The sequence below is a fragment of the Lineus longissimus genome, chromosome 14 (assembly GCF_910592395.1).
Source record: "Lineus longissimus chromosome 14, tnLinLong1.2, whole genome shotgun sequence".
Classification (NCBI taxonomy): Eukaryota; Metazoa; Nemertea; class Pilidiophora; order Heteronemertea; family Lineidae; genus Lineus; species Lineus longissimus.
Window position 1 is genome coordinate 10,274,837 of NC_088321.1, and position 14,383 is coordinate 10,289,219.

At 40.3% G+C, this 14,383-nt stretch overlaps 1 protein-coding gene across 3 annotated transcripts in view; it reads left to right on the forward strand.

The window, feature by feature from the left end:
• The first annotated feature begins 571 nt into the window (after positions 1-571).
• The window catches only part of LOC135498776 (uncharacterized), a 30,232-nt gene continuing 16,420 nt past the window's right edge, over positions 572-14,383 (forward strand). The window contains exons 1-3 of one of the 3 annotated variants that reach the window (XM_064789220.1): positions 572-637; positions 3,688-4,169; positions 8,411-8,549. In XM_064789220.1, the coding sequence (XP_064645290.1) occupies positions 3,756-4,169; positions 8,411-8,549 (553 nt within the window). In that variant the 5' untranslated portion in view covers positions 572-637; positions 3,688-3,755. Of the gene's footprint in view, positions 638-1,696; positions 1,794-1,937; positions 1,958-3,687; positions 4,170-8,410; positions 8,550-14,383 lie in introns of those variants that run through there. The other 2 variants (XM_064789219.1, XM_064789221.1) reach the window with 2 other exon arrangements.

Below are 14,383 nucleotides of genomic sequence, written 5' to 3' on the forward strand. Positions count from 1 at the left end.
GATTGACAATTTATTTGATTTATTTTTCACTAAAGAAACTATTCATTCGATTTCTGACTGAAATATTGAATGAATCAGTGAATCGCATAGTGCTACACATAACAGGCCATACACGCATGCCTAAGGTCCCAAACGCCAGTGCAGAGAATGTCTCCAGCTGAACCAATGTGTAGGCCCAGGTATGGGATGCGAGGTATGTTCTGGAATCCTTCTGAGGTCCATCATTTGTCCAAAACAACTACTGTAATGTATGGGCTTTCGCCCTCTAAGTTCCAACTCAATGACAAAGTGATATATATCCTTTATATTCTTTATTTCCTCTTGCTTCCTTGCAAGGTCTATACTCGACCAGCGACAAGGCTTAACTCCCTCTCTACAGAAAGTACCCCTTGGTTCACCTGGTAGCATTACATAACAGAGCCTGGCATGAGATGGAACAGTATGTTCCTATTGGCTGCTACCAGTGAACCTAATACATATTCATATGTTACACTACAGCCTATACATTTTTCGATTTGTAGAGACCCAGGGGAGACGTTTAGAGCACTTTCGAAGGATGCTACTAGGTGGGGCCACCTTTTGTACCCCACGGCCGGGTCCTAGAAATGGTGTGAAATTAGTCAAAAATAGGCCTGATGTGAGTAAAGTTCGCCTAGTCATAGATTTATTTCTCCGTAAAGCAACAACCCTGTGATAGATAGCCAGGGGAATACTATTCTTAAATCAAATTTTAAAAAAAAATGGTGTTGCGGCTTTTCATTGATCAAATTTGACTTGAAGTGAAACGACAGGAGGTGACTATCGCGCAACTATCGCCAGACTCACCCGGCACATTGAAGGTATGTTGCATGTGTGGGCGAGGTATTTGTTATAACTGCCACACCCTACACATTTTTAAGTGCGTAGAGACCCAGCGATGCATTTTGGAGCAATTTGGACGGATTTAAGTTGATGCAAAACCAATAGATGGCGCCACCTTTGATACCCCAAGATATCCTCCAACAGTCAAAAATTGGAGAAAAAAGTTCCCGCTGTGATGCTGAACTGTGTCTGGTCAAAGACTCAAGGAAGAAATATTCATTTTTCATCTGAAAGGACCACCCAGTGATAGCAAGGAGAATACCTTTTCGAAATTCGATCAAAAAATGCAGGGTCGTTACGGCTCTTCCTTACTCAAATGTAGCTTGAAGTGAACCCATATGGATTAGCACGCATTGAACTATGCCAAATCTCGCCCCGCGGCTTGGACGTATGTAACCGCATGACCGCCAACTTAGGGTAGTGAACCAGTCATCTCACACAAGATGGCCTCAGAAAGTCGCCAAAGCATCCTCTGTACAAGGAAAGTAAGATCATTGCGTTAAATAAAGTAGTATTTTGGAACACGATGGACCCACTCATATCCAATAAAACGGTCGGCGTCTGAAGAACTACATGTAGTTTTTTTTGGGGGGGGGGGAGGGGGGTACAAAGTGGCCAAAGTGGCGATCTTGTATCTGTCTCAACTGGCTAGTGAGACCGAAACATATTTCGTGAACCGATGAATTTCGAGGTACTTTTTTTGGAAATTAGGAGCTGAGAGTATTGCGAAATTTCATCAATTTTGTACACACAGTTCCCAATTTCCTTACGAGATATGTTCAAACAAAACTCGCTCAGTTACGCATGTACGACAGTTTACCCCATATTAGTAAAGCATGAAAAGGTGCTTTTGAATCTGAGCAGTCAAGAGTGGAAGTGAATTAGTTTTGATCCAAAGAATTTGTCAAGACAAAAGCCAAGGCAAGGCCAAGGTGACCTCCGTTAGACTCAGACGATATGCACAGTAATGAGTGCAGGAAAAAGCTAGATCGACCCAACCAGCGGCAACCAGCAAAAATTAACTTGGGCCTAGGCTAGGCTATAGGCCTAACGGCCATTTTGGGAATACCCTTTTCACAGGCAAATTCAAGATAGGGTAGAGGAGTGTTTACAGTACCCTCTGTCATGTACTGTGTATAACATAGGCTTAGGCTACTCTAAGCGCTAGCCGCTCGGCACGTTGTCAAGTCAAGTGGTCTGGTGATGAAAAAATTTTTGAAGCACGCCACACTGCCACTGGCGAAGGACCCAATTTTTGCAAGTGGTGAAGCGAAATTGCCACCATCTTTTATATCTTGCCAAAGCAAGAGGGGAGTCTATACAACACCGCAGTGTCCGGTGTCGTTGTCCTCTGTTACAAAAACAGCGGCACTTTTTTTAACCACTAGGGCTATCCACTTTGTAAACGGGACCCTCCAGGTCAGGTGACCTCTGACAATTAATTTCGGTCCGATCTGTTGACCTGGCCACCCGCAATTAAGTCAGAAGTGGAAACCTAAAATATGTGATATCTCTCTTATGAGTGACTCGTTTTCAATAATATTTTTATGGTAGGTTCTCCTAGCAAGGATTCATCACATATCGTACAGGTTTTTGATTTGACCTGAATTTCAAGGTCACAGAGGTCAAATGGTGTAAATTGGCCATTTGAGTGCAACTATGGCACGTTTCTCAATCGCTAAAGCTATGAACTTGAAACTCCCTACGTCATATAACCGCTGACACCGAATTTCAGTCTGATCTGATTCTTGACTTGGCCACCAGGGGGCCAAAACTAAAAAAGGTAAAAAGTGCGATATCTTGCTTCATTTTCAATGATATTTTGATGGTAGGTTCTCCGAGCAAGCATACATCACATAATATCCTACGGGTTTTCGACTTGACCTAATTTTCAAGGTCACATTGGTCAAATGGTGTAAATTGGCTGTTTGAGCCATGGTTCATGGGAAGTCTCAGTCATATCAGTGTGAAGACAACTTGCACAGGAGAGAAGACAGGAAGCATACCGTTCAAGTTTGACCCCACTTTGGCTCTTTCACCCTGGCAATTTGAAATTGGATCTGGCGACTGCTGACGATCTGCCCGAGCCGTTATTTATACAAACCCAATGAAAGCTCTATATGGCTCATAAAATATTCTACTATTGTACTGCCAGAAACCATTGTATATCATAATTGAAATATTTGTATTCGAATCTAGGGAAGATTTGGAATGCACTAGTTCCTTTTTCATTTGCTTTCCTTATTCATTTTCTAAATTGGAGCCAGTTAAATGACCGTGGTTTGTGCCAATCCAAAAAGTAAACAAAGCAGTCTGTCAATCGTTGAATGCGAGCATGCTTTTTGCCTAAATCTACCTTATTACTGAATCAAATGTTATGTACAAGATATCAATCTCTTGTTTGATGCCTGGAGATCCGAAGGGAGGCATTAATATTTCGTGGTCAGACAATTTCTTGACCTTGAAAGGGATTTTCTTGTGTTATATTGAAAAAATGCCGGGTGTTTATAAAATTCGGCGTAAGCAGAATGGGAATTGCCCGCGCCCAATATATCCAAGTTCCTGAGCATACGTCATCTCCGGAGTTAGCCGAACATTTCCGAACATTGTATGAGCAATCGTTTTTACAGCTCACAAAAAACACAATAACTAAAGAAGGGATTATATATTTTATAAATGGTGACATGAAATGCTATTAGCAATTGCATACATTGTAATAAATGAAGCAATTTTGCCCAAAATAATAGCACTTCAAGACACAATCCGTTAACTGACAAGGTCTTTCACACCATTTCACATTTTGTATTCAATACTTTTATTTTCCAGGAAAATCCTATTGCCTTGAGCTATCTGACCAGTTGATTCAAGACAGCAACAAACAAAGGCTGTTTGTCATGGCAACCAACCCTCGGGATGATGGCTTGATGGATGTGCTGAACATATCTTTAGACAAATCAGTTCCAGTTGACTCCTCCTCGGTTATGATCATCCAATCAAAGCAGAGGTCTGAAGTCTTCGTGTACGGGTTCAGTGATATTATCTTAGCAGCCAAGGTCGGTCAAGCGAAATTCATGGGTCAAATGGTGCTGGCAGAGGATATGCAAGAAACAATTGATTTTCTTAAGATGGTCAATTCTGATGGAACTCAATTGACACCAAGTATAGGAAATCTGGCCAAGCCTATGGTGGTCCATGGAGTCACTCAGGTAACCACGGAGACATCAGTTGGTGACGAGCCTGCCAGGGCGCATGGAGCCGATCAGAATAAAATGCCAATACCACCGCTACCTGATGAAAGACCATTGGAGGTAAATGCTAAACTATTTATAAAGTAGGCCTGTTATTGTCAAGCTGCTCACAACACCTCGTAATGGCAAACGTAACAGCAACTGTAGGCAATTTATATTATGTCTGTTACCCTTCCTGGCTGCGGCCAGGCTTTTTGACTTGTATACAACACCGCTGTGTGCGTCGTCGTTGTTGTCAGTATCCTGTTTTAAAAACGGTGGCATGTTTCTTAACCGCTAGAGCTATGAACTTTAAACTTTGTACACAGGACCCCCAGGTCAGGTGATCTCTGACAATGAATTTCGGTCCGGTCTGATTCTTGACTTGGCTACCAGGGGGCCAGAAGTGGAAACCTAAAAAGTGTGATATCTCTCTTATGAGTGACTCGTTTTCGATAAAACTTCTATGGTAGGTTCTACTTGTAAGGATTCATCACATATCATCTGAGTTTTTGATTTGACTTAATTTTCAAGGTCACAGAGATCAAATGGCGTAAATTGATCGTTTGAGTGTAACTATGGCACGTTTCTTAACTCTTTACATACGCTAGACCCGCGTGCGTCATAGCGTCAAAGTCCTGAATACACAGCGTCATTATTCTGATATAGTTTCCCGGGAGCACGTCACTGAGGCGGCCGTATTTCAGGTAGTGTTTACATAAGTGATATTATCTCCGTTGCTGTTCATAGTACAGGACTAAAATTTTGGGGAGTAACTAAGAATTAAATTCCGCATAAACTCATGTAATTTATTTTGAATTCTAACGAAAAGTAACCGAGAACAAGGCCTGCAAACTTGGAGAGAAAAAAATTTCTACAAATCGACGTAAACACAAAATGTTTATAATAAAAATCTAAGTCCCAGTCACTATCATCACTTCCTACCGAAACATTGATATCTGAATCTGCAAAACCTTCAAATTCTGATCCGGAGCTCGAATCAAATAAATCTATCATAAATAAACCCAGCTGGTCCCGAACAATGCGGCACGTCTGTCAAAAAAAAGATTAAAGAAACGTTTAAAAATGGCCGACGAGGTCAACTACCTGGGGAATCCCGCCTTTACATCGTTATTATTCATGCCTCATGAATACTAAATTAGAACGGAGTGACCTGAATAGAAAATAGAAGCTTATCTCTTATTGGCCATTCAAATAGGGTCACCATGGAGCCAGCCAATAAGAAATTACGATACATTAAAGTTGGAGTAGCTTGTAGTCGGCTTGCCGGAGTTTCGCACTGTTTGAATGGAGCCGAGTAATGGCGGCTCCTGGGAGAACAGCGTAAGTTTTTTGCGCCGACCAGCGGCGGCTAGCGTATGTAAAGAGTTAACCACTAAAGCTATGAGCTCGAAATTTGGTACATATGACTCCCTATGTCGTATAACCTCGTACACTGAATTTCAATCTCCTCTGATTCGCGACTTGGCCACCAGGAGGCCAAAACTAAAAAAGGTTAAAAGTGCAATATCTCGCTTATTAGTGACTTGTTTTCGATGATATTTTTATGGTAGGTTCGCAAAGCAACGATTTGTCTCATGTCATACCGACAATGGTTTGACCTATACATGTAGCATGTTTCTGAAGCAGGATGAATTCCTAATCACCAAATATCTATACGGTGAGCACAATGGCCCCTGGCCATTTCATTTTATTCTTTCACTCGTGGATCCGCTGATGCCAGAATTCAACATTTTGGAATAAAAATAAATAATTATTTTTTGTCCAACCCAGATCCGCTGACGTAAATTATCGTAAATAGCAAAGAAATTGTTTTCCTAATTTCTGTCCTCGCCTCCAACGCTTACTAGGTCAGTAGGTGAATCAAAAGCACGTTTCAAGTTGTTGAAAAGTATATGTCTCAAGCTATTAAATCGTAGCTTTAACAGATATTTTGGACAAATATTTACTGAGTTATTAACTTGATTTCAACACCATCTAGCCAACATGGCTTTTCTCATGCACACCTGCTTGCTACGCATTTGTACTACTGCGCCATCTTTAGAATGTTTTTGGCGGGAAGGAACTAGCAATAGCATCGTCTGCTTTGGCATCTACCCACTGGGAAGGCAATGCATATAGCATGTCCATCATGAAGTTTATGCAATGTCTTTTTTGCTTGATGTTTATATGCGATTGTTTAACAAGAATTTTAGATAAGAGTGCAGAATGTGAAACATATCCCGGGGAGTTGGACCTTTTTGCCGACTTCAACATTTCATCAAACCACGAGATCATTAAATATGCAGCTGATATTTCTAAAACTATTGCAATAGGGTTCATTAAATGCGGGGCGGTTTGACTTTACCCACGTGATGAATGGGCATTGTCCATTTTCTCCCCCTCGGTCACGCCATGAATAAACCCCAGACACGATTATCTGGTCATACAAGCCATTCAATTCATTAGTCCCATTGACCAATGGTAGTGGACTGCAAATAGTGGGTGTCTCTGGTCATAGATGTGCGCCACGATCTGAGCCAATCAGTCCAATCCACTAGGCCTAACCTTTGTAGGTATGCGAGGTATTCATCCCTTCGGGCCTCTTTAATATGGTGCCCAAAGACGGAATACGTGAGGAAAAGTATATTTTCAATACAGTTTTATATTTCATAATCATAAACTTTAGTCGTGCCTTATTCTGTTCAAAAAAAAATCCCAACTCCCGGATTCTGCCACAACATAACCCAATCCTACCAAACCTACTCATTCCACTAACAACCTCAATCATCAAGGATATGGTCTGCAATTTGCTGTCAGGTGAATTGCCCAATGCTAGTTAAGTCTTGCAGCTTGCTAAGTCAGAGACACCTGACACTGACAGTTGTTTTCTCTTGAAGGTGAAACCCCGGTGTTAAAATCTTTCCTATTGGGAGAGGACAATTAACTGAATGTAAGGTTTTGCTTATTTACTGGCCCTGAGCTGGGGTCAGGCAGGGTGGGTTACAGCCCTCCGGTATATACATGTAGTTAGGTGACAGTAGCAAAGCATAGACTCATGATTTCCAATTACTGACACAGGGTACTATGATTTTAAAAATCCTTTGGCAGACTTTGGAGAAAGGCTGCAGATATTAAATTTTATTTTGAAAAAAAAAAAAATTTCCTCTGACCAAACTCTTCATCCAGAAATCCGAGAACCAGACAATACAAGAAGCCTGGCCTGGCTGAATACATGATGTTTTTGCTGAATTGTTGGAATTTGAGATTAAAGGTATACCCATTTGGGGGCTGTTCCTAAGGGAGCTTCATAGCCTAGTGGTTAACACTGCTGGCCACCACGCAAAAGGGCCTGGGTTCGATCCCAGGCCACAGGGTGAACCCAGGATTGTATTTCTGGATGAACCGACGTGGCTCTCAAAAACTAAAAATTCCAGTTCTTCATAGTCCTTCGCATGAGACTTAAATCCGAGGTTCCTTGTATCTGGTGTCAATGCCAGGGCAGGTTAAAGACCCCACCAAATGAGAAACATGAGTAGCTTGCATGGACTCAGCCTCTCACTGAAGTCGGATTCATGAGGCCAATAAACCCAATTAGGGTGTAACCGTTAGTAGTGTCGCGCATAAATGCTCATCCCGCCTTGGAGGTTGAATACTCCCAGGAGAATTAACCTCGGAGTGCCGAGCAAACGCTGATGAAGAAGAAGAAGATCTTTGGGAGCAATTTTAATGGGCAAATTCATTCTGAAAATATTCCTATTATTTCTTTTACTTTGTGGGGTTTGAAGAAAGTAAAAAGAAATTGATTTGGTTAAGGGCGCCATAATTTTGGGTCCGTGGTGCCATCCATGCAAGTTTCAGGAAATTCCACCGGACTACAATTAGATTTTATAGGTTTTATAGGACTTTTATTGGTAAATTTTCTAGAATAAACTGTGGCCATCCGGTAACATGGAAACTATCACATGATATGCACTAAATTTTTTGGTAATTTGTTCGCTATCCATAGGATAAACCGGCTGTGCATTTTTATCTATATTTGATGTAAGTTATGTTTGATGAACTATATTACCAGATGAACAGAACAAAATATCGGTGAAAGACCCCAACAACACAGTTTTTCCAACTTTATTGGAATTTTTTTCCTTCCCCAGCCCGGGACAGGCCAGCTTGGCAAACAGGCAGGCCTGATCCTTGGTTTTCCAAGGAATTAATTTCCCAGAGTGAATTCGCCCTGGAAGTTTTGATTCCATTGCATTCCGAGGGATTCTCCCTATAAAAGCACTTGGCCCCTTTACAATATACATTGTTTTTAATTTCAGTTATTTCAGAATCAGGATATCAGTTATACCAAAGATTCAGACCTATCTCTGGTAAAGATTGAACCCCACGATGCAGAGGTTGATGACAGTGATGATGATAACGCTCTGTTTGCACCATTCCTTGCTCAGAATAATCTTGGTAAGATAAAAAGGACAACTTGGATATGATTTAAGTTAGTGTTTTATATCCCCCTTCGGAGATACCATCTCACAATGTACACATGATTGAAAGGTGGCACTGCCTGCACTCCACATGGCTTAGGGTGGAACTGCTAATGATTTAAAAATTGAATTTAGATTCAGAACTCATAATGTCACAATTTTCAATGCCAAATACTGTAGAACGAAAAAATTTTGTGTGCAGAACATTTTGCGAATTTTGTGAGCTGGTCATGCTCACGAAAATATTCTGGCGGAAAATCTCTTGCTTTTTAGCTAGAATTCCATGTCATTGTTGCCTTGTTTCCGCCGATGCGCTGCATACTGCTTGGCCCGATCTCAGCTTATAGTAGACTGTACGATCATATGGTTGGTTAAAGCTACCGCGTATATACCCCACACAATTGGCACGTATCATAATTACGCCTCACAAACACACCTCTTGAACTACTTTTGCGCTATAGGCTTAATTACTCGACACTGTCAGCAGTGGAATTGAGTATATTATATAGGCGACTTTTACACTACCGCCCCCATACACTGAGATATTCATATCAAAATAGACAATTTAGATAATTTTCTTAGAAGAAAAATAAAAAATTTCCTCGCGAAAATATTCTTCCACGAATATGTCCTTCGTTAGGCATTCGTGAAAAATGTTATGCCGCGAAAATTTTCTGTTCTACAGTATATCGTTAATTCTCAATCTTTTTTTTGTTTGAACCCTGATATCAAATCAATCAGTTGGTTCTTATAAATGTATTTCAACAATAATTTTCTCAAAAACCCAGCATTTTATGGCATGAAATCGCATCTGTGTGACCAGATGATTTCTGCCATACTTTAGCGAACCGAACTGTCCATTGTAAGAGACGCATCGATCGGCTAAGAATCGATATATTTCAAAATGGTGCCTGATTTGACCAACCAGAAGTCACATATTTATTCATCAATATTTCGACGATCTTTGCCGAGTTTTGACTAATAAACTTACTGATTGATCATATTGCGTGAAAAAAATATGATGTATGTAATGAGCTAATGTTAATTGCATGGCGCAGTGCAAAACTAGTTGCATGAAGAGATTCGGCGTTTTGACAATGTCTGGGTGATTTGATGTGTGTTTTTGTCAGTTCATTTATTGTTCACAAAATGCTTTGAAACCGCATTAAACGGCGGAGAAACTAATCAAATGATTTTTCCGTTCCGTTTTCTCAATTTTTTTTACAAAGATTGCAAAACATGTTGAAGCAAAGCACATGGCTCTTGTTTGCCCTTTTTAGCTCACCTGGATGAGCTTATGTCGTCATGTCTCGTCCGTCGCCCTTCATCCGTCAACAATGGTGGCACGTTTGCACACTATTGAGTTTACAAAGTTGAAACTTGGTGTGTGGATGTCTTATGACAACATGACATCACACACAAAAAATCATCACCATTTGGCCTACTTTCTGGGCTCCTGGTGACTATCTTTGAAAATCTTAATTTGTCAATATCTCATGAACGCTGATAGCTGGAACCATTCATTAATTTAAAAAAAATTTACTTTTATATAGAGCTTTTTAATTTAACCTACTTTTGAAGGTCACAGAGGTCAAACTCTCAAATTTCAGCAAAGGTGGCACGTTTTGTCATTAATTGTCCTAAACTCTTCAAATTTTATATGTAGACACCTATTGGGCATCTGTACAAGTTGACCCAATTTAGGTCAATTGTGACCTAATTTTGACCCAGTTATCAAGTTCAGAGGTCAAACTGAGTCAAACTCTGAAAGTGTCTTTGATAGTGCTACATTTTGTCATTTTTAAAAGTCAGTTTAACCATCATGTCTCATTTCAGCTACTACTAAATCATTCCCAGATGAGCACAATGTCCCCAGAACATTTTATTTGATCTATAATGCATTCCCTTCCCATATTTTGGCATAAATAAGTGCGTGCATAAAGCTCACTCAAATATAAATAAATACTGCAATTAACACATTATTAATTACATGTAGGGATGTAATTGTAGGCCTACCTGAAATGTCCAAAACCACTTACTCAAAAGCACAATGTAGCAAAAATGATTGTTTGAGATTGGCATGAGTTCTCACAATGCTACGAGTGGCGACGCATGGTAGTGGGTCGGCACATTATCTTCCTGGCCATCTAAATCCCGCCTAAATCCTGCCTAAATCCCATGGCCATTCGTCCAAGCATGGGATTATTGACAGGTTGTCCAAGGATGGGATCATTGATAATGATAATTTTCCATACCACTTGATCACACTGATCTTAGATGTTGGCTTAACCCCCTTTGCTTATGCTTGGCATGTCCGTATTTGTTCTTCACATCTACGTTCCAAGTCCCACAATAGAACTGCTGGGCCCCTGGTGTCTTTCACTTGATTCCACCATCTCACAGTATGATATAAACATAAACTACACAAATGTTTTTTGCCCCCTCCCCCGGGTGTATACAAAACCAAGACCTAAGACATAAGACCTAAGACCTAAGATCCCCCGAAGTACAAAACTAAGACCCAGGTACAAAACTAAGATCCCCGAGGTACAAAACTAAGACCCAATTCCAAACTAAAATTTTGAAGAAAAATATCAGAGTCTTAGTTTTGTACATCAGGGGATCTTAGTTTTGTACGTACAAAACTAAGATCCCCTGATGTACAAAACTAAGACCCATGATTTCTTTCCAAATTCTGCCCCTCTTTCGAATTCATTTTGATGTAGTAATATCACCTTTGAGATGCATGCAGTTGCTCCATCTGAATAATACCTCCATATGCACTATGCAGGCACGACCGGTCATCACTCTAGCATATACTCTAGCATATACGGCCTCCATCCAGCTCCACAAAAAGTGGCGAAACCGGTGCAATACTCCTTTGAGTCATTCGGAGGAGCGCCGCCATCGGAAGAGTTGGAACGAGTAAAATATGAACGTTTTCTTATCCATCAATTACATACTAACCGAGTCAAACAACGTTATTGCAATATAGGCCGTTATTTAATGAATTTACATAAATCGATCAGAATATTTTGAGAATTGTGTACAAAATATTTGTGGGAGACTTTACTGAAAATATACCAAGAAGCAAAATGAAAATGTTCCTTTGGCATTTATGTGTACAGAGTCGTCAAACACAGCTTTTACAACGAAATGAACATGGGTTGTATCAAACATCCATGCGTATGTACATGTTGCATATAACAATACATTATACACAACAGAGACTCCCTTCTTACCTCGACACACCACTAAGCTATTTCATTTATGACTTGTAAAATGGGAAATTTTTGTGGTATTTTAAATTTTGCGTTTTTTGCGAATGTCTGTAATCCGCAAAACAGGAATTCTAAATAAAGTTTATTCAAACAAATCCGTGAAAATACCGTAACCAGCCGCAAAAATTTTCCGTTTTACAATATACTACAAAAATTAATTAATTTTCTTCCAAACAATATCAATTATATTTCAACAATGAAATCGGAAATATTAGTTCCGTATACACGCATAAGCAAACTACCTGTCAATAATGATTGCATAAAATATAGTGTTGGCATAAACATCAGGACCCGCTTGCACAAAGGTGCAAGACCAATAGCCTCGGGCAGTTACCCTTTCCCGTATCAGTTCATTTTGAAAAATAATGATACAGTATGTTCATCTAACAATCAAAATAATGAGTCAACGAAACATGTATGAACTATATTCTGCAACTGCGACGCAAAGCCAAAACTAACAATGAGACTAAAAGAAACTTCATATACAACTCTGCTGACCGGTGTAATAGAATCAGATGCCCCCTGATATTAAATGCCCTCAATAATAAAACACGGCACCATTCAATAGGTCTCTAAAGAAGCCAAGACCCTTAATCCGAAGACGAACAATACAGGCTGGCATCAGTAAAGGGAGGGCATTTGATTCTATCACAACTGTGTCATCCTAATGTTCCACACGCTGGTTCTGTTTTTTCGTACCAAGGATATTCTATGTTCCCCGCAGCAGCTGAAGGCATGGCAGAAGAGGCAAACTCCAAAATAAGGTCTCCAAGTTCACTTTACAAAGTAGCACTTGGTACAACATCTCGAGTCAATAGCTCCAGTAGTTACCATCCGTCAATTTACTAATTCGACCTCTGCGACCTTGAATAGTTGGTCAAATCGAAAACCCAACATTATAGCTATGTATCATCATGAGAGGTACGTACAATAAAAAATTGGCAATGATCACAACCAAGAAGCGAATTGGGCTGTATATGTGTGTGATAGTACATGTACCTTAAGTTAACTAACCTATACTGTCATGAAATGGAAAAAGCTAGTAACTCACATTTTGAAGAAAAGTGAGTTATTGCTGAAAATGAGTGCAGTACATGTATTTGATCCTGATTCTTTTGATGCAGCCCCATAAATTTCTAAGTAAAACACCATTGATGTGAAGACATTGCAATTCGTTTCCCTTTGTTAAGAAACTTTTGAAGCCCTTTTTCTCAAAACGTGGTGAATGCGAGTTACTATAGCTTTTTCCATTTCACGACAGTAATGCTTGTATACCAAGTTTAAAACCGCTGTGTCTTGTGGTTGCAATAATAGTGTTAACAAATGGACTGGCAGATAGACTGGCAGACAGACATGCAGACGTCTCTCGAATATAAACTACATGTATATACTTGACAAGCTTGAAACATGCGTGGTTTCATTTCTGGACGCACACTGAAAATTTACTTTTCATACCCAAGTTCATGGTGTAGCAGTTTGAAATGTAGGGGTTCCAATCTTGATTTGACTTCTGTTGCGATTCTAACAAATGATGCATCAAAGTATGGGAACCTTCTGAAGATACATTCTTTTTTTAGCTCACCTCTTAGCAGAGGTGAGCTTATCCCATACCGTGGCGTCCGTCGTCCGTCGTCGTCGTCGTCGTCGTCGTCGTCGTCGTCGTCGTCGTCGTCGTCGTCGTCGTCGTCGTCCGTCGTCCGTTAGCAGGGCACGTTTCGTAACTGTTAGAGCTATTGAGTTGAAACTTGGTACACATGTACCCTTATGTAATGACACCTTGGAGACCAAGTTTCGGTCCGATTCGTTTTATGGTTTGGCCACCAGGGGGCCAAACGTTAAAAGTGAAAATATGCAATATCTCCCTTAATAGTAGTCGGGAAATTTTGAAAAAAATATGGTAGGTACTTCTAGCAAAGGTGCATCATATATCCTCCGGGTTTTTGATTTGACCTCCTTTTCAAGGTCACAGAGGTCAAATGGTGTAAATTGGCCGTTAGGATGTAACGATGGCACGTTTCTAAACTGCAATGACTATTGATACCAAATTTGGTACACATTTACCCCTTAGTCAGGTGATCTCAGGGACTGAAGTTTGGTCCAATATGATTCACCACTTGACCACCAGGGGGCAAAATCCAAAAACCTTAAAAATGTGATTATTCCTTAACTTCTTGCCCGATTGCCACCAATTTGATATCATGGGTACATCTAACCACCATACAGTATATGTCACACAGGTTTTTAATTTGACCTTCTTGTCAAGGTCACAGAGGTCAAATGGCGTAAATTCGCCGTCAGACCGTAACTATGGCACGTTTCTTAACTGCAATGACTATTGATCACAAATTAAGTACACATGTACCCCTTGGTCAGGTGATCTCAGGTACCGAAGTTTGGTGCGATCTGATTTGCCGTTTGGCCTCCAGGGAGGGGGCCAAATCCTAAATTCTTCAAAATGCCATTATTCCTAGTAATGACTTGCCCGATTGGCACCAATTTTATATCATAGGTACATCTAATTCTAACAACC